Source organism: Brachyhypopomus gauderio, chromosome 4 (assembly GCF_052324685.1).
Source record: "Brachyhypopomus gauderio isolate BG-103 chromosome 4, BGAUD_0.2, whole genome shotgun sequence".
Taxonomy (NCBI): domain Eukaryota; kingdom Metazoa; phylum Chordata; class Actinopteri; order Gymnotiformes; family Hypopomidae; genus Brachyhypopomus; species Brachyhypopomus gauderio.
In genome coordinates this window covers 24,570,214-24,591,262 of record NC_135214.1, presented here as the reverse complement: position 1 = coordinate 24,591,262, position 21,049 = coordinate 24,570,214, and the positions used below count along the sequence as shown (strand labels likewise).

The 21,049-nt window shown below is 45.3% G+C and overlaps 1 protein-coding gene across 1 annotated transcript; it reads left to right on the top strand.

The window, feature by feature from the left end:
* The first annotated feature begins 6,510 nt into the window (after positions 1 to 6,510).
* LOC143512650 (alpha-2-macroglobulin-like protein 1) lies at positions 6,511 to 20,037 on the top strand. The gene is made up of 36 exons (XM_077003222.1): positions 6,511 to 6,691; positions 7,020 to 7,119; positions 8,659 to 8,808; positions 9,195 to 9,351; positions 9,472 to 9,524; positions 9,605 to 9,625; positions 9,776 to 9,944; positions 10,155 to 10,236; positions 10,351 to 10,477; positions 10,789 to 10,903; positions 10,997 to 11,106; positions 11,352 to 11,522; positions 11,637 to 11,870; positions 12,029 to 12,092; positions 12,350 to 12,495; positions 12,680 to 12,829; positions 13,212 to 13,361; positions 13,475 to 13,553; positions 13,641 to 13,767; positions 13,859 to 14,084; positions 14,408 to 14,534; positions 14,614 to 14,735; positions 15,132 to 15,183; positions 15,281 to 15,364; positions 16,555 to 16,731; positions 17,043 to 17,124; positions 17,220 to 17,376; positions 17,510 to 17,584; positions 17,764 to 17,926; positions 18,125 to 18,318; positions 18,525 to 18,740; positions 18,881 to 18,999; positions 19,087 to 19,195; positions 19,272 to 19,337; positions 19,473 to 19,578; positions 19,784 to 20,037. Exons 1-36 carry the CDS (start codon positions 6,615 to 6,617, stop codon positions 19,828 to 19,830), a joined length of 4,404 nt encoding a protein of 1,467 aa, XP_076859337.1. The 5' UTR covers positions 6,511 to 6,614; the 3' UTR covers positions 19,831 to 20,037.
* The last annotated feature ends 1,012 nt before the right edge of the window (positions 20,038 to 21,049 follow it).

Below are 21,049 nucleotides of genomic sequence, written 5' to 3'. Positions count from 1 at the left end.
CTACCACCTGATTAACTTTCTGCTCCACCCCTGATGGGTGAAGAAACATCTACAGAAAAGCCGTACCTCATTATAAGTAGGCATGGTTAAAACCGTGAGGGAATAGGTAGCAGCTTATAGTCATACGGGTAGCAATCGCGGGGGCTCGCTGTGTCGAGGTCACGTTCCGCTCTTCAGAGCTGTGTTTGCAGGGTTCATCCACCTTTACAAGGTGGAATTCAAGGACTTGTACGTCACTTTCTAGGTCCATTTTCAATATTTTCCAGCACCTTCAGCTTAATTAAGTTACATATTTATACAAATACACATATGGTCGAAATGAATCGAAATAATTCACTTTTTATCACATTATAAGAGATAAAAAAAATAAAAGGTTTTGTGTTTTTACTGCAACTGTCATGCTATATGATTCATTCACTACTTTAGTGCTATCATTTGAAAACTGATCATGTGAGGCCATGCAAATCTGTATTACATGTAATATTGTAGCGTCGGTCCAAAGGGGGACGGCGCTACTTCCCATGAGCCTCTACGGCTCCGGTATTGGTTCATTTTATGTGTAATGTTGGTGCATGTATTTATTAGTTATGTATTTGGTTATGTGTGTTATGTAGCTTGAGTCCTCCCTTATCAGTTTATGTAGGTGTACTGTACGAGTTGTTGCCTGCCGTGTGTGTGTGTTGTCCTGTTGTTAATGCCATTCCCTCATGTGCTGTATGAGTTTGAGTCTATTCTGCGTGATCACGGCTTTGTGCATGATTACGTCGCTAAGGCAATTTAAATAAAAGAAACCATCAAATACTACAGTGACACAATCCCCATGGTAGAAACCTTGTGTATCCCAAACGCCCGAGATACTGACCCTGACCCGCAGTCCATGCAGCTAGGCCATACACGCCTCTCCCAGTCCGAGAGACAATTACGCCTCAGAGAAGGCAGATGTTTGTACTGTGGAGGAGAGGGTCACCAACGTTCGAAATGCCCCGAATTACATTGATGCCTCTCTCGTCAAAGACTTGGGCATTCCCCTGATCACTCTTGACAGGCCTCTCAAGGTGGCCGCCGTTGACGGTCAATCCTTGTGTTCTGGTGAGGTGGCCAAGCAGACTGTGCCTATTGACATGAGCATCGGAGAGCATTACCGAGCGGATCACTCTTTATGTCATCAGTGCTCCTCAGATGCGGTTCATCCTAGGGTTTTCTTGGTTACAGCGACATAACCACGAAGTCGATTGGTTATCCCGCACTATCAGGAATTGGGGACAGCTCTGTAAGGAGACGTGCTTAAAGGACAGCCACTATTCTCCTACTACTCGTTTACACAAACCCGCAGATCTTACTCAGGTTCCCACTGAATACCACAACCTAGCTGAAGTATTCAGTAAACAAAAGGCAGGCTTCCTTCCCCCTCACAGAACCTACTATATGGCCATTGACCTGCTGCCCGGTGCTAGTCCTCCTAGGGGCCGGCTCTTCTCCCTGGCCGCTCCAGAACGCAAGGCCATGGAAGAATATATAAGGGAGGCCCTGGCCGCAAGTTTCATCCGTCCCTCTAACTCATCCGCCGGTGCGGGTTTTTTCTTCGTTGGGAAGAAAGACGGGGGGCTATGGCCCTGTATTGTCTACCATGGGCTCAATAAGGTTACAGTCAAAGACCGTCATCCTTTTCCCCTCATGGCCACGGCCTTCGAAGCTTTACAACAGGCTACCATATTCACAAAATTAGACCTACGTAGCGCTTATAATCTGGTCAGAATCAGAGAAGGGGACGATTGGAAAACTGTGTTTATCACCCCCTCAGGTCACTACGCGTACTTAGTTATGCCTTTTGGTTTAATGAACGCCCCAGCTGTTTTTCAATGCTTCATAAATGAAGTACTCAGAGAGGCTCTCGATCGATATGCCTTCGTCTACCTGGACTACATACTCATTTATAGTAACTCTGAGTCCGAACACGTCAGGCATGTGAGGCAGGTTCTTCAGCTCCTACAGGAAATCCACCTGTACATTAAATTGGAAAAGTCGCTCTTCCATGTCCGTGAGGTACCTTTTCTGGGGTACAGGATAGCCCTGAACATCCTGGCCATGGATCCATCTAAAATTCGGGCAGTCGCCCAGTGGCCGACTCCCGCTTCACTACGTCAGGTCCAGAGGTTCTTGGGGTTCGCTAATTTTTACCGCAGATTTATAAGGGGTTTTAGCACTCTAGCTGCCCCTCTTATCAATCTGACGAAGAAGACACCAGGTGTGGTCATCAGAGGCTCAACAGTCTTTTGATAGACTTAAGGAACAATTCATGTCAGAACCCATCCTGCGTATGCCTGATCCTGACCTTCCATTTATTGTGGAGGTTGATGCTTCCGATTATGGAGTTGGTGCTGTTTTATCTCAGCATTCGGGTACCTTTCAGAAGCTTCATACTTCTTGCACCGTATGTCGTCTGCTGAACGCAACTACGATGTCGGCAACAAAGAGTTGCTCGCTGTCAAACTGGCATTGGACGAGTGGAGGCACTGGCTGGAGGGGGCAAGTCATCCATTTCTGGTATGGACTGACCATAAAAATCTGGCCTACCTCCAGCAGGCCAAACTACTCAATCCTAGACAGGCTAGGTGGTCACTATTCTTTAGTCAGTTTGATTTCACCCTCTCCTATCGACCAGGTTCCAAAAATGTCAAACCTGACGCGTCAGTGGAACTTGTCACCTGAGCACACCGACCCAGCACCCTTCTGCTGCCCGCTAAAATTGTGGCACCCATTCAGTGGGACACAGAGGCTGCCGTCAAGCGGTCACTTACCCGCAGCCCGGGTCCTAGCGGGGGACCTCCTGGCCGCCTGTATGTTAACCCTACTTTAAGACATAAGGTGATGGATTGGGGACACAACTCCTCTTTTGCTGCTCACCCGGGGTCCCATCGCACCCTTGAGCTCCTGCAGCATCGTTTCTGGTGGCCTGGGATGGAGAAAGAGATGGGAACTTATGTGTCGGCCTGTGGAACATGTGCCCCCACACCGGGGGGGGAGGGTGTAATGGACAAGAAATAAGTATTATATCGCTTGGCGCTTAGTTGGCGAATTAGTAACTCGTGTGAGCATGTGAAGACAGTCGTGAGCGTGTTTTCCACTACGCCGGTTTTAAAAGTATTAGCGGCTCGCTAGGCTTGTAAACAAACCACGCACCATGAAGATGTAGCAGTGTCGCCCTCAGAGCTGATGAGGTAACCGGGCCACGGCACAGACCATTAGTGCAGGTGAGCGCGCGGACCAGCTGGGGAGCCGCATGAAACCAGGCAAAGAACCACAGGTTGGCCACTCCTGACCTACAGTGTTTCTTGCACAGCTCACGCACACGCATGTACGTCCACACGGAATTAACACAAATGTATCGCTTTCAAAATAAAAGCGTCACAGTTGTATTGCACGCACGACATAGATATTTGTTTCATTTATGATTGGCCTCTCGCGGGCCAGACAAGGACGCACAACGGGCTGTGTGTGGCCCGCGGGCCGTAGTTTGCCCAGGTCTGCTCTGGAAGGTCAAGTGCACTTACAGTGACTAGTCTTCTAATGCTGCACGCATCACTGACCTCAGGTCTTGTGAACTGAGTCTCGCCATCTTTTCCATGTGTCAGACTAGGGTGGCTGTGCGGTGAGTCGTCAACTTCTCCATAGTGTGGATCCTCAGTCATTGTTAAGTCCTTCAGTTAACTTCTGTTTACCCTCCACTGTCTGCAGGCCTTGTTGCATATATTTTGCAATTAGTAAAGCAATATAGGCCTACAATTAAGACAGTAAAAAGACCAAAAGGTACGAGATGGAGTTATAGGCTACTGAATGTTGTCATTACATGAATGCAGGTGGGCATTTTTCACAGGTGATGGGGAACTTCACCTTTCTTCTTTCACAAATGAATGTGTTAATTTATGTTGCCTAACAACCTATACAACAGGAAACATTCAGCTTAACACATAGATTTGCAAACTCTACCTTAATTATGTGTATGTGGTCGTCCTCACGTTATCTATCATTGATTTGGGCTAGAGCGACTAGTATATCAGGTGAACAGTCGGCTAAAAATGTGTAGTAGTTTGGTGTTGTATGAGACATTTTACTGCACAACAAAATGATTTCACGTTGGGCTTAGAGGGCAAACGGTACGATTTTACTTGATGTGTATGATACCTGGCTGGTGGGGCACGGGAGAAGAAATCTATCTGTGACCGTGCGTGCTGTGCTGAAGACGCTTCCTTCCACTCGCTGAACTGAAGCGCATCTGGTGTTAAAGGAAGAGAGAGGTCGGGTGTGTGCGAGGTGGTGGCTCATTTCAGGGCATTGTTTTTAATCGCTCAGGTTTTCAAAAGATCATTTCAAACTGACCTCAGTAAAATGTTTATAATATTAATAATTTTTTTTAACCAAAGTTTCAAAAGGGCACTTTCGTTGATAAAGGGCAGAGTTGGTGGTGCTTTAGCACCATGTACGCCTATGTACAGTATGTTCAGTATGACTGAACCATGATCATCTAAATCTCCCTCAAACATGATTTTCCCTGTCACTGTCCTCACTGTCAGAATGTATGACCTTAACTGATGGATCATGTTCCTCACACCCAGAAATGTTCTTGCGTCCTTTTCCTGTGAGTAATAGTTGATAGGACAGCAAAAATAATATTATGCAAAGAATTGTGTGTCCCTGCACATCTCCACCCATGAACAGGTCATAGTTCAAACTAAAGTGGTCTAACTGCGCAATGTTGCCCTGAGGCAACGAATGAAAAACTTATATTTTAGTATATAGATAAAGAGAAAGTGTCTTTACTCAATCAAATATGCTTTTTCACATATTCATGCACATCACAGATATTTATAAATACAAATTTAATTACATTTAAATGTGTTAAAATGTAAAACTTATCTTGCCTTCTGCTAGCAGTGTGTCCAAGCATGCTATGTTCCAAAAAAAACACTGCTTCACCCCAAGGTGAAAGACACACCCACACCCAGATCAATTTTCATTGGTTCCAGACATATCAGCTGATTTAAATTGTGACGTTTTACCAAAAAAATTGAGGGGAAATAGTGGTTTGTTGCCTGAGGGCTACACCATGCCATTAACACTCACTTTAATTTTTAAAACAACATTCTGAACATTTGACACCAAGATAACACTAGCTCAGGGACGCAGATGGCACTGGGGACGAGGGGGACATGTCCCCCCCAGATTTATATTGACCCCATCCGAAATCTAGCATCTAGATTTCGTGTCCCCCCCAGATTAATATTGAGGTCATCAACAGGCGGACCGCGGTCCGGATCCGAACCCAAATCAGTCCTGTCCGGACCCAATCTCATTCCTGATTAACTGCATTAACACACCCCCCCCCCCCCACATTAAATTACGTTCGCCAGGTCGGAGCTATCTGCCAAATTTGGCGCGCGGAAAAATATAGTTGATTACCCCTGATCTACAAGCATAAACGTATATTGTACAGCTTGGTCCCCCTCACTTCAGAATTTCCATCTGCGCCCCTGCACTAGCTTTAATAGGCTACCTGCTGCATCATTTATACATGATTCATATTCAAAATCTTTGTAATGACGTTTACTGTATGTTCTTACAACACTGAGATATTTGGATATTTAGATATATTTGTATATAAACTTTGTTACATTTTAAAATACATACTTTTTATTATTAAATATAAACCTCTGGAACTGGCATATAATGAGAAAATGTTCAATTTGGCTTAAAACACCCAAACTAATTAGATAAATACCAAACTAATAACATAAAATAACATGTCTGAAAGATAACGAAAACAAAAAGTAAATTCCCCTGACTTTAAGAGGTTTATAAATATGAACACATGACCTTTAAATATGAATAGTTCTCCAAATAAATTGTAACAGTGACAACCATCCACTTATTTTTCATTAGTACATATTTCAAAAAAAGAACTGACAGTGCATTCATTACTGATTAATTAATATGGGTAAAGAACTGGAAATGATGATAAAAACAACAACAACAACAACACATATTTGTAAAATAAATGTCTGCTACGTATAGGTCTGGGTTTAAGGAATATTTATGTTTAATTCTATATACTGACATTACTCATAAAGAAAATATTGCCATGAAGTGCATTTATTTGTATAAAATGACAACAGATGCAAAAAATATGTTTTCATGCCTTGAATAATACAAAGAAAACACGTTCATATTCATTTTTAAACAACACAACACTAATATCCGAGAGCATTCATGCACCAGCACGCTCTCTGCATCCGTATTCAACACTGCTCGTTAAATTAGATTTGGTTTAGATCAGCTAATGAGTCTCATTAAGGAGAGTGAGGTGTGTACACGGGATGACGACGGAGGCTGAGCACGTGGAGATGAACGTCTCAAATTTCGACCGAACTGATAGGTTGTTTGATAACAGGTGTAGCATATAGGGCAGGGCCGGAGAATAAACAAGCTTTTCTCACTCTGTCCACGAGTTCAATTACTTTTCCCACATGAAGGGGAGGGGCTTGTAATAGGGGAGGCGCTTCGTATTTATAGCCGGATATTCCAGGTAGCCCGTTTCAGGTGGTGGCCGAGTCCCGGTCATGATGCAGCTCGCCAGAGTGCTCGCTCCCGCGCTTCTGCTCGTCCACAGCGCTATTGCCTTTTCTTCCAATGACACGTACGAACGCTTTTTTAAATCTCAAGTTAACTTTGATTATTGAAGTTGTAGTGGGTTTTTGATTATTTAAAATTCTAATTACATTATATCTAGACGCGATACATTTGTTTACTTCAAGCTAACATGAAAAGACATAACACCTGATCAAGACTAACCCACTTTGCTCTATTTTGCTGTATTTTTTAATTGCACCACGTTTTCACGAGAGCGTATAGTTACGTCATTGTACCGTCAAAGATTTCCAATCATCAGCAGTGTGGACTGGGTCTTTATATCGACTGTGCCTGTGAAAACTGGTTTACAACTATTTTTCTTCGTTTCCATTCAGGGTTTACCTGTTGACTGTCAATTCCCAGCCAGTAGGGGGCAGTAGGGAGACACTGTGTGTCCATGTCCACACATCCCAGAAAACATTAGGGGAACGTGGGGTGAGTTGTCAGTTTTTACTTAAAGTGACTTTAGTGAGACCATGACAGTAATGCTTCCAACTAAAATATGTACATATATTTCAGGATGTGGTGCATCCCAGGAATCGGTCACTTTGGATGTGAAATATAGTATTTAGGACACAGCTTTTTGAAAAAAAAGTGGTCTCATGGCACAACTTGCTCCCAGTGCGGGGTAGGTTGTGCCTTTGGAGAGAATACATTGGGGTAAATTGTGCCATTGATCAGTTCAAAATGAAACAAAACCAGTAGCAAACATTAAAAGTTTATTAGCATAATTAGCATATCTCTTAATTTGTCCCTTATTGAGCCATTGCAGTTTACATTTACATTTGCACAAGTTGAATCTATACGCTTTAAATAAGCAGTGGCGCAAAAAGGGGGTATGCAGCGTATGCGACGCATAGGGGCGCTGCACTAGAGGGGGCGCCAAATCGATGAGATATAATGCTTAATTTGTGTCGCCACCCCCCTGGTCAACAACTTTCGTTTGGGGGGCGCCGATAGTATGTTTGCATACACCTCAGAAAGTAAGTAATTGCAACCCTGTAAATAAGTACCCAATTTTGCTTCTCTGTGAACTATCTGCATTGTGATAACTGATGAGGAGCGGTTTCTGGGGAAATAGTTATTAATGTTCCCTATTACTTTTTCTTAATAAATGCACTCAACCTCTAACCAGCTTTTTCCTCTCTGATCCAGCTGGCAGGGATATCCATGTCAGTTTTTCGTGCGTACTCAAAAGCCAGTTCACGGCATTTCATGGGACTTGGACCATGAAACATTGTTGCTAGTGCCTTTGTGTTCTGCCAGCTCTTTCTCCATATGTTCATCAAAGACTTGATTGGCAAGTCCAGTTATTTTATATCTTGGCCTTATTTATTTTCCATCTATCTTTTTAATGACATCCTGCATATGCTTATCTCCCTCGCCACCTGACCAATGGACTTCGCCTTCTCCACCTCTTTCACAGCTCTGTCCATGTCCTCTAGAGGAGTGGAAGCCCTGCATGTCTTCCCCTTATAACGCCGTGGCATGATGGTGTATTTCTATTTTGGGTCTAAAATTAAAGATGTCATAGTTTACATGATTAAATATAAGAATACAATGTACAATTACAAAAAAAATCTGTTTAAAATATTCATAAGTGGGGGTCAGTTGTGCCAAAGGGCCTGGGTTAAGTTATGCCAGTGGCACAGATCACCCCAACCCCACCATTTGAGGGGGAAAAATGCATCATCCAGTAGTTTTGGGCCAACATCATGCTAGCTGTATAGACTCATAGTGTATCTCACCAAAGCACTAAGATGTGTGTAAAATGTTTTCATACTTCTCTATAACTGTTCAGACACAAGCAAAAATCCTTGATCATTGAAATTTTACTTTGAAAGGCAAAAAACAGTTTTTTGAACTTCGATGTGCTTACCTCTCATGCAATGAGGCTCTTTGCAGGAATGAGTAAAATGAATGACTTTTCAAAAATGTGTGGTCACATAACCAATTTCTTCTCTTGTTCCCTAGAAACATGGGGTGGCAAAACTTGCCCACTGGCACAAATTACCCATCCCTCCCCTTCTGTTGCATGTGTATCTGCAACATGGGCAAAGCAACAAGAGTCTTCTGAGCCGGATGGTTAAAACACAAGAGTACCACCAGTGTGTCGTCTTCCAGGTCTGACCCCACAGTCTAACGGAACGCCACCACGATGTTTTAAATAAATTGGCAAACTGCTTTAAATCAGCAGTCCCCATATGAACAAGGCTCGGATTGAAATCGCTATACACTTCACCTAATGTATATTTATATATTAGTCTTTTGGTGGTTATTTTAGTGTTTCATTTAAGCTTGGTTTGTTTTTAGCAAATAAAATATTAATTTTCTCAGTTTTCTATTTGTAGTATTGGTGAATATGTCCAGTGTCTCGTACATGTTCACACGTTGCTTGTGTAAACACAGCTGCTGGTGATTCAGGAGTAGAGTGCCTCTCGGCTCTGTTTTATCATGTTTCACAAACACAATAGGGGTTCATTTCACACTTGTAATTTTTCATCAAACAGGTTCCTGTTGTACCCATGGACACAGAAGCTTCCGTTTACTTCGAGCTCAAAGGGAAAACCACTTTCCTAAACAGGACAACCAGGATCATCCTGAAACGTCCTGCGCAGCTGACAATCATCCAAACAGACAAACCCATCTACAAACCAGGACAGACTGGTAATGTTGGCTGTGACTGGGACTACTGGTGCAGTGAGGGAATGTGTGTCTAGTATATGAAGGAGTGACTCATTGAGCGTCTGTAGGCTCAGCAGTGATGTCGTCTCTCTCTTCCAACAGTGAAATTCCGCATAGTCTCTCTGGATGGCAATTTCCTCACCCACAATCAGATGGTAAGACTGTAGAATGCAGTAGCATAACACATCACTAATATATATTGGAGAGTGATATTATGGGCTTCTTTCTCTTTCAGTTCCCAACAGTGGAGCTGCAGGTACGGTGAATCTTGCAATACGCACCGCTGACGTTTGTGTTCTGCTCTTAAACACAGTTTTCTGATTCTAGAAATGTTTCCTGGTTGTTTCAGAAATGTCCTTGCTAATTGCATTTTCTGAGAATTGCTGCATGGTGCTGTTGTGTGTAGGACCCCAACTCCAACCGCATCGGTCAGTGGCTGAACAAGTCCACATCCGACGGCTTCCTGGATCTGACGTATCCCATGAGCCCTGAGGCTCCACAGGGATTCTACACCATCACCGCCTGGAATGAGAGGAACGAAGCAACCAGACAAGACTTTGAAATCAAGGAATACGGTCAGACCCAGCACTGTTTTCCGTTAATGTCAGATGGGTTTAGTTGTTGGTCAGACCCAGCACTGTGTGCTTTCTTAGTTTATATAATTATGAGCAGTATGCTTAATTCCTCACAGGTGATTCATATTTAAGAATCTTTTAAAAGAATTTAAGAAGGTTTTGCTGTTGTCATTAATTTCATTTAGTCTTCATTATTTTTTTCTCTTGTAGTTCTGCCAAAGTTTGAAGTGACAGTTGATCTTCCAGTCATAACTGTTCTGGACATGGTGGTCACACTGAAAGTGTGTGCAAAGTGAGTCATTTAAACATTTTACATACCACACAATAATGATGTAATACGAGACTGAAACACCCATCACCATAATGTTATGTATTCATTACTCCACCACCTCCACTCTGTCCATAGGTATACTTATGGGAAACCAGTGATTGGGTCTGTCACTGCTGTGGTCCGCCGTAACAGTTACAGATACTGGTGGTTTGCTCCAGGAGCTACACAACTCCCAGACATCCTCAGGACTTACACCATGACGGTTAGTCCACGTCTTCACCTGTTACAGCACTGGCAAATGAAATATTAATCACAATGCTTTGTAAATCCACATAAGATTCCTGCTTCTTCAAGCAGGTCCCCCATATGGAGACGGCCATGTTAAAAATTTATTTAGTACAGTCTCTCAAACAGCCAGGCCACTAGGTGTCAGCACAATGGCTTTCGTGAAGTGAGAAAAATCACTGGAGAAGTTACTTATTGTACCTTTAAATTTAAGAGCAGTAATTATAGTCCAGTGTAGCAGACACTACTGTTTCTGAACTCTGGTCCACTTGTTCAAACCTGGTTTAGACTGACAGGACGGGCTGTGGGTCCCACATCATTGACCTGAGTGACTTTGCACTGAATATTCCACAATATCAAAACACTATTAGTGTTGATGCTGAACTGGAGGAATATGGGACAGGTGAGGGATTCCAGTCTAAAACATTTTTTTAGTAATGATCAAAATGGTTATCTATACTTGTAAACTGATCTATAAATGAATTGACTGTCACAGGAGTGGTCCTGTCTGGGTCTGGAAGCTCTGCTATTGTCAGTGAGATCGTCATCCTCACCTTTGTGGACACTCCTGGTGTGTTCAGGCTTGGGTTGGCCTACGAAGGAAAGGTGATTACTGTATAAAGACCTTTTGTTGTTTAATTCAATTAATTTCTGTATAATGACCTTTAATTAAACGTACTGTACATTAGAACACCAGATCTACTGCTTAGCAATCTTAATGTGTTTTATTGTTGGTGTTTAGTTCAACTGTAGCGCAGGATACGTTTGTCAAATATTTAACTGTCATTTTGTTCAGTGTTAGCTTGATGTTTTTCTTGTGTGGTGTTGACTCTGCCTTGCATCATAGTTAGATTAAGGCCACTGGTCCAGACTCCGCCCCTGTGATGAATGGATCGGTACATCTGATTGTAATGTACGCTGAAAACCAATCCAGAACCTACAAGTTGGTTACTGATGGCAACGGTGTTGCCAGTTTCTCCTTGGACACTTATTCATGGGGTTCGCAGCCGGTCTCTCTACAGGTGAATGTCTTCATTTTGTTTTCGGATAAACAATGTCTTACATTGTCTGACACTTTTTTGAAGGTGTACGAGGCTGTATTTATGGAGTTGTATTGTTTCTCCTCTTCCCAATAGGCCAATTATGTGGAAAATAAGCCACTTGGAAATATGACCAACATGGGAACACCAGACTACATCTCTGCTTACCTCTACGTCCAGCCATTCTACTCCCAAAGCAGAAGTTTCCTGGAGGTGCAGCGCCCTCTAGAGGTGTTCAGGTGCAACAGAATGGCTAAAGTGCTGGCCCAGTACATCGTACAGGGCAGTGCGCTAGGAGCGACCCAGGTCTCCCTAGAGTTCTTCTACATGGTACGACCTGCCGTCGGGTCATCACACTTGCGGAGATTATCTTAGTTTCAGGGTGTGATGCTGTTCTTGACTTGCCCAACAGCTATTAGTTGTCTGGATGGTCATGTTTAGAAGGTGCCTGTTTAACTGATCTCTCCTGTTTGTGTGCTGGAGTGCAGGTGATGTCCTGGGGCAGGACTGTGAAGCAGGGAAGTGTCTCCGTGGCTGTAGAGCCGCAGAAAGGTCTGCTGTACACACCAGCACTGTACCCACAATGCACCAGTTGTGTTCCGTCGTGAAAAGTGCAGGGTGTATGTTTCTGCATTGTAAAAGTATGAACAAGCCTGGCTGAGGACCTTAATCCATGACTCCATGAACATGGTGGAATTAGGCATAGGAACCTCCTCAGGGCTCAGAAGCTCCAGGCCCAAGGCCCTTTCTGCTGTAGGTGCTATGGTGCTCTGTGTATGTTCTAACCTCCACCTGTCTCTGTATATCAGTGAACAGAGGAGAAGTGTCCGTCACACTCCAGGTGGTGCACGCGCTGGCTCCGGTCGCCCGGGTGGTGGTGTATGCTGTGCTCCCTGGAGGGGAGGTGCTGGCTGATGGCATGGACTTCCCCATTGAGCCGTGTCTGGCTAACGAGGTCAGTACGTCACAATAAAATTCCCATAAACACCCAGTGCTCAGTTTCAAATGCTTGCACTCAACTTCTAATATCAGACTTCCATCCTGTGAAGTAAAAGTGTAATGGGTCAATTAGTGTAATTAATCTCCACCTCCCAAACAAACTGCATCTCATCAGTGTAGTTTATGGGTTTGTTTCTCAGGTGTCTATGGATTTCTCTTCTCCCATGGAGCTCCCTGGGAGCTCTGTGGAGCTGACGCTGAAAGCTCACCCAGGCTCGCTGTGTTCCGTGAGGGCCATCGACGAGAGTCTGCTGCTCCTCAGACCAGAGGAGGAGTTCAGCGCTGAATCTGTACGTTCAGACTGCACCCCAACTACAGGGCACCCAGATGTGTGTTCAGACTGAACCCCTGAACTACAGGGGCCCCCACGTCTGTCCCTGCTGGTTTACCTGCAGAGCTTTTGCTCCAAACATGATCTGTAGATGTTCTGCAGAACCTTCATTAGCCTGATCAGGGTTTGGTTCACTCTGCAGCAGGAAGATCTCCTGGTGCAGGAAAGGCCACCAATACTGTACCCTGATTTTACATCAGAAATTACTAAAACAATCCTAGAGAGGTTTTTACAAGTTAAAGGTTATACTCCTTTTTTGAAGGTTTCAAGCGGCTATTGGTAATTGTGAGTCCAATGGATAAATGCATCTGAGTGGATGAATTCATCTGGTATGATCTTAGGTCTTCAAGCTGCTTCCAGTCTATGATCCATATGGATACCCAGATGACTCTGAGGACTTCTACCCCTGCTACCCACCTCTCCTATCAAAGCGGAGAATCATTTTCCCTCGCCCATATGATGGAAATGCTGACGTATACAGCATCTTTAAAGTAAGGAATTTTTTTTTTTTTTTTTTTTTTGGGGGGGGCACGAGGCTCTTTGCAGAACCCCAATCAAATTTTATCATGTTTTTTGAGATTCTGCTGGTGTTCCCTCTTCTCAGGATGCTGGTATCAAGATTGTTACCAATGCTGAAATAAAAAAGCCCTACAATTGCCGTTATCCACTGATGGATTTTGGCCGTAAGTTGCATCAAATCACCGATTCATTGTTCATTTATAAGTGAGTAAATTATATTGTGTATCTGAGAATTTCTTCAACCTCGACAGCCGTAAACATGGCCATGGCTAAAGAATCTACAGGTTCTGCTCCAACTCCCTCCGAACAAAGTCCACCTTCCACCACGGTCCGCAGATACTTTCCAGAGACTTGGCTCTGGGACCTTGTTCATGTGGGGTGTGTACACACTGGGCTGCGGCTCAAACGCGCTACAGCTCAAACACTGTTGGCAGGTCTTGTGACAACTTTTTTTTTCCCTCATCACCAGCACGTCTGGGGTTCTTTTAGTCAACAAGACCGTCCCAGACACCATCACCACGTGGGAGGGCGGGGCCTTCTGTACATCTCCAGTGGGGTTTGGTGTGGCCCCTAAAGTCAACTTCACCACCTTCCAGCCCTTCTTCGTGAGCCTCACCCTGCCCTACTCCATCGTCCGTGGGGAGGTGTTCACGCTCAAGGCCACAGTCTTCAACTACCTCCCCTCCTGCATCATGGTGAGTGGTCTGAACATTTCCCATCATGCTCTCCTGCCTGATCAGCAGGTACACCTACACAGTCTCCTGGACATGGGAACTACAAATCCCACTTTCCTAAACCCTCTGCTCTGTTCACTCTGCTTCAAGTCCCCATTATGACTCGTATCTGAGTTTTGTTAGAAATCACCCTTAAACTGCTGTCCATGCCTGTAAGCCAAATATGACCGTAACCGTTGTTGGTGCTTCAGTTCTGGACTCTCCCTGTGCTGCTGGATTCCACCCAATGTCAGCTGGGCTCTGTTTCAAGCTGTTGCTCTCTGTGCTGCAACTGTGTGTTAAAGGTGCAGGCAGTGCTCGCGTCCTCAAATCAGTTCTCAGTGCAACCCTGCAAGGACTGCAACTACACGCGCTGCCTCTGTGCTGAAGACAGCTGGACCTTCACATGGGTCGTCACACCCTCTGTATTGGGTAAGGTTGTATTATACCAACATCACACCCTCCATACTGGGTAAGGCTGTTTTTACACCAGTGTGTGTTCGTTCTGTAGGTGAGGTGTTTTTCAGAGTGCGTGCGGAGGCTGTCCGGACACCTGTGCGGTGTGGGAACCAGGTGCCCATCGTGCCAGAGAAGGGGAGCGTGGACACGGTGGAGCAGACCCTGCTGGTGGTGGTGAGCTCAGTCTTCCTCCACCTCACTACACCACCCTGATGAGCCCCACTGAGTGCAGCTCCCTTCACCCTCCCTGTACTGGAGCTGTAGTTCATTATCCTGCTGAATAAAGGAGTCTGTCAGGTGACGTCTGCAGTGTAGAGTTGCTGAGTGTGTGTGGACAATCACCAGAGCAGTGGAGCTATTCTCAGTCGGTCTCTGAGAAAAATAAACACTGAAACCTTTGTTTGTGGTTCCAGGTAGTGCCCTTACTGTAATGGTGGAGTGTGACGGGTGTGATTTGTTCTCTGGTAACCTGACCGAAGGATACAGACCAGACACAAGGGTTTTGTTTGTGATCCCCAGTAGGTTTGAGCTGATTTTATAACATTTTGTAATATTTCATTCTCCCGACAGGCAGAGGGAACCAAACAGACCAACACCTACAATGAGCTCCTCTGCTCAGCAGGTCAGCAGCTGTCATCTGCAGAATTAACGTTCATATTCTCACTTCTGTTTATGATCAAGCTGTGGGTTGCTGTATGATGGATCTTTCCATCCTCTAGGTGGTGCTGTTGAGACGAACATTACACTAACATTACCTGAAGTGTTTGTGGAGGGTTCCCCCACAGCCTTAATGTCTGTGCTGGGTGAGTGCACACACCTCTACAACCACACGGTCATTGTCTGGTGCTGCTACTGTTGCTTGGCTCCAGAACCCCAGATGTTACGACCCAGATGACCCCGGCTCACTAGTCGGGCCGCAACATAAAAATAGAAACATAAATCAAGCAAAAAAAAGAATATCTGGCGACACTGAACTGCGTTCATTAGCTGTGTGTGTGTGTGTGTGTGTGTGTGTGTGTGTGTGTGTGTGTGTGTGTGTGTGTGTGTGTGTGTGTGTGTGTGTGTGTGTGAGAATGATCTCTCATAATATAACATATATAAACCTAACACACAGACTTCAGGCTGGGCCAAGGCCAACATAACAAACAAAAGACTACAAACCCCAATTCAACATAACGAACCGCAAACCAAAATAACATAACCTAACTCCCTATAACAGGAGAAAACAACCCCCAAAAGAATCAGCAGCCCAGCCCTACTAAAACACAACATCCCCTTCAAATATAATCCTCACAACTCTTCTATATCGTACACCATATACAAACACTACAAATAGACCGAAGCTAGAAGCAGTACATCTCAAATCGCATAGCGATATATCTCTTAATAGACCCGAATGATATAAACCATCGGTCCAAACGATCTCAGAACGGTCACCACAAATGTCAAACACTGCTCAGTATCACCCCAAGGTCCAGCTTCTTGCTCAAGGCGAGCTTTTAAAGTCCCGCCATCCAATCTCGTCTCCTGTCTTGTGACACTGGCACCTGATGTCAATTACGTCGTTGCGCCCTCTGCTGGATAACCTGAAAACGCACCAGACAACACAAAAAGAAAACACAGAAACCCCTAACCGTAACGTCTGCTCTGAAGTCTTTTCCTTTACATATTTAAACTAAATGAGGTTAGTAATTTAACAAGCACATTCCTTGCTCAGGAAATGATCACCAGCTCAGTGCAGTAATTCACCTCAGACCATAATTTAGTATGCGGACGTCCACACTGGTAGTTTCCAGAGTTCATCCCTGTGCTGTAGCCCGGCCCAGCTCTGCTGTACCGGGCCCACGGGTGTTGGAACAGGAATGGAGACAAACTATGAATCATCGCTGTTCAAGTCTGAATTGGGAAGAACTGTATGACTTGTAGATGATAAATGGAGCTCTCTCTGCATCTGGAAACGCACAAACACTACTGAACCTCCACCTCTCTGCAGGAGATCTGATGGGCCGTGCGCTGCAGAACCTGGACAACCTGCTGGCCATGCCGTACGGCTGTGGTGAACAGAACATGCTGCTCTTCGCTCCTGACATCTTCATCCTGGAGTACCTGGACAGCAGCGGCCAGCTGACGCCAACCATCAGGACCAAAGCCGCCTCTTTCCTGCTGAGTGGTAAGTGCACATATTGGCTCACATGTACACAGCTAACACCGTCTCCAACATATCTAGAGCTTAATTTTCAGTCAGAAGGATTTGATTTCAGCAGTGTGGTTGGGGTTTTTAATTTTTTTATAAAGTTTCACCTTGACCTTTGACCTTTGCTCAAGCACATTGCGATGGGTGCAGCTTTGATGGTGCGATACCTTTTAACAATGGACGTGAAGGTGTTGAAGGTCGTGTGTGTGGTGCTGGTAAGAAATCACTTCCTCTTCTACAGTAATGAGCTGAGATGTAATGAGCTGGTTTTCCTATGACCTTCACAGGCTACCAGAGAGAGCTGACCTACAAGCATGACGATGGGTCCTACAGTGCCTTTGGGATGACTGACAAGTCGGGCAACACCTGGTCAGTGTCACACCAGAGACGACCTGATATGGGCAGCTCACACACTACACTTATCAACTGTCACACCTCTGGCCCACCCCCCCCCCCCCCCTCAGGCTCACTGCGTTTGTGATGAAGTCTTTCGAAGCTGCAAAGCGATACATCTTCATTGATCAGGAAGTCATCAATCAGGCCAGGACATGGCTGGGCGATCAGCAACAGGAGAACGGCTGTTTCGCCTCAGTGGGCAACCTCATCCATGTGGACATGCAGGTCAGGACACTGCAGAGCCGCTGCTACCTGCTGGTGTGGGGTGGCACTGCACTGTGGCATTTATTACATGTTGCAGCACTCCTGTGGGCCAGAGGGCTGACTTGTTCTCTCGCTCTCTCTCGTTCTCTCTCAGGGTGGAGTGGACAATGAGGTGACCCTCTCGGCATACGTCACAGCTGCTCTGCTGGAGGCAGACACTCCCGGGACGGTGGGTCCTCTTCCTTGGGCAGCTCTCCTTGAGCAGAGAACTCTGTATAGACAAACATCAAGGACACGCAGGGTGCACGTCTGAGTGGTGGGGGTGGAGTCTTCTGTCTGTCCTTCAGACAGACCTCGAATAGTAAAATGGTCTGAATGAACATTGTGGATGATTGTGTGGTACGGTAGGATCCCGTGGTGACCAAGAGTTTGGAGTGTCTGAGGAACGCCTCTGGCCAGGTGAACTCCACCTACACCATCGCCCTCCTCTGCTACACCTTCACACTGGCTGGAGACCAGACTATGAGGAGCACCCTGCTCTCCCGATTAGACCAGCAAGCCATAGTGACAGGTCAGATCTCACTTATGCCATGTGATTGGTTTAATGGGTATCTCATCCACACACGTTGATGTGGAGGTTGTATGTTTTAAATGAGCAGTTATGGAGACTGAAGGTTGTGTATTTGTTGGAACGTTTGTTACTAGAGAAAATCAGCATGTTGGAGAATCTCTGCTGAGTGTGCTCTGTGCTTTTATCCAACATCATCAGTGGACGGGCGACACTGGAGCAGTAGTGGTGACGGGATGGTGACGGACTCTCTGGACGTGGAGACGACCTCCTACGTGCTGCTGGCTGTGCTCTCTGGACCCCTGCTGCCCCAGTTTGACCTGGGCTACAGTGCCAGTATCGTCCGTTGGATGGGCCAGCAGCAGAACGCCTACGGGGGGTTCGCCTCTACACAGGTAACACACACCACACCTCACCTGTGGGGTTCACCTCTACACAGGTAACACACACCACACCTCACCTGTGGGGTTCGCCTCTACACAGGTAACACACACCACACCTCACCTGTGGGTTCTGTTATTTCTGTTTCTGATGAACATGCACGTAGTGACACTTGATCCTCATTATTGCTTTTGTTTTGTAATCCCTTTTCTCTGCTCAGGACACTGTAGTAGCTCTTCAGGCTCTGGCTAAATACAGCACTGCCACCTACAGTCAGACAGGCACCGTTACGGTCACTGTGACGTCACCCTCGGGCACGACGATCCAGTTCACGGTGAACCAGAGTAACAGGCTGCTGTACCAGCAGGCCCAGCTGCAGCAGGTGACCGGGGAGTACAGGCTCACGGCAGCAGGACACGGCTGTGTGTTTGTGCAGGTCAGTCAGACGCCATGTCATGAAGCACCCTGTGTCAAATGACATTTGTTGAATAAGTTATTTGAATTATTTAAATGGCATTGGTGTACTTCATATGAATAGTGGGAGGATAATTTGTACCACTAATGGTTTTCTTCCAGTTCACCCAGCATTACAACATCCCTCCTCCCAGTGACTTCTCCTCCTTCAGCATCTCTGTTAACACAACCTCAAACTGCAGTGCCCCATTCCCGACTATCGGGGTCTCTGTGAATGTCACGTGAGCTCTACTACAGAATAAAAACTAACATTGGTCTCGCATATAGTCTGTCCATGTGACTGAGATTTACTCCGTTTCGCCATTCAGGTATAATGGTAAAAGGACAGAGACTGACATGGTGGTCATCGAGGTCACGATGCTATCTGGGTTCAAGCTGGTTCAGGGGTCGCTGGAACTAGCGCTTGGCTCTTTAGGGGTAACTTTGCCCTTTGACCTCATTGAAAACTCCCATCATGTCGGCTGGTGTGATCATGATTAACCTGTTCCTACAGGTGAAGGATGGAGCTGTGAAACGTGTGGATCAAACGGAGAGAAACGCCATCGTCTACCTGAACGGGGTGAGAGCTGACGATGAATCAGTTCAGAACAACTTTCCTTTTTCATATGAATAAACAATATGGTGCTTACACAGTAAACACAATGTTAACAGTGGAGTCTACATGGTCATTTATGCTGACGTCTTCGTTCCCCAGCTGAAGAAGGGAGAGCCCCAGACCTACACACTGATCATCCAGCAGGACGTACCAGTTCAGAACCTGAGACCAGCTGTAGTGAAGGTCTACGACTACTACCAGCCCAGTAAGGACCAGTCCCTTCATCTTCAGAAACAGTCAGCTGTGATTAGGGTGATGGCTGCAAGTTTTTGGGAGGGGAGATGACAAGTCTTATTCTGCTTAACTCTAATGCATCTTATCTATTAATTAGCTAAATATATAATTATCTATTATGCATTTACACGGTGTGCAAAAATATAACCCATTATAATAATTATTTATTTTTATAGGCGACGGGGCAGTCACTGAATACACATCTCCGTGTACCACAGCGTAGGCCACACCCCCTGCTTCCTGTGCTGACAACGGTCGTCATGGTATTCTGTAGTGTACCATGAGAATCTGGGCTTTTACCTGATGTGTAAATCTGATCTAATTTGACTGATGTGTGTGCAGGAATTATTCAGCTGGTTTCATTACTGCAAATGCATGAGATGTGTATGAAGATTTATTCATTGTCCTAATGTTCTCATCTGAGTTCTCATGTTGCTGTCATGTCATTTTTCTTGTTATAAAATACCCTTCAAAGCAGAAGTGTGCTCATTGCAGTTTTGTTTTCAAGTTCTTATTTGAGTCACTTGGTTTCTCAGTGTCCATTTGAAGTCTTTCTGTCGAGTGTTAATGCCATAGAAACGGGGACATCATTCCAGTGAAGTTGCTGAATTTGTATTTTACTCCCCACAACCTCAAACGCATCTGGAGTCCTCCAGTCGTGGGCCAAACCCCATCTGGTTAATCCAGTTCAATTTGAACATTAGTGAGGTGTGTTGCATCTGTGCGGAGGGGTGGGTCTCAGGACCTGATTGGAAGCAGGCAGTTATGTGAACCTCTCCACGGAGTGAAGACCTGAAGGCCTCTTTAAGCTCCTCACATGATTGAAACTTCATTGAATGTGAATTTTGCTGGCTGGCATTGTGTAATTATGGATTCAAAACACTCATCCTCTGTGAGGCTGTGCTGGCAGGTTGCCACGGTAACTTCCAGGGCCAGGTGGATGAGCTGTTGACCCCGCCCTTTCTACACAGAATGGCATCATCTGTTCGATCTTTACCCTTTACAAGCTGCTATAGTGTTAAAATGACTGGTGTGTCTAGGAGCAGGTGCCCACTACACAACCCACACACTTAACATGAACAAACGTTTAAGACCAGTGACACTTTACTGGTCACACGACCGAGTTCAGAACGTTTAGTTCCTCCCACTGAAGATGTTTACAGTACAGGAATCTGATCCGTGTCCTGAGGACCTGGCTGGGTTCCTTTGTGTTGTGGTGTATCAGGTGGCGCGTTCAACAGCCAGAACACACGTGATGTTTCTTGACTCCGTACACGGGACTATAATGAAGAGACTAGACTAGACACAGAACCCTCACCGCTGAAGCAGGAGAGAACAGTCACATTGTTGCTTTACCACAGAACATGCGTCTGACGTCCTGCATTATTGATTCAGGACCTGACAGTGGTGCAGAGCAGTGGCTACTCACTATAATACACATT

Bases quoted from the DNA above. Each gene is read 5' to 3' on its own strand.
- LOC143512650 (XM_077003222.1), top strand. From the start codon at position 6,615: ATGATGCAGCTCGCCAGAGTGCTCGCTCCCGCGCTTCTGCTCGTCCAC. The intron at 9,626-9,775 runs GTACGGTGAATC...TGTTGTGTGTAG, and splicing joins TCCCAACAGTGGAGCTGCAG to GACCCCAACTCCAACCGCAT. The intron at 10,237-10,350 runs GTGAGTCATTTA...CTCTGTCCATAG, and splicing joins ACACTGAAAGTGTGTGCAAA to GTATACTTATGGGAAACCAG.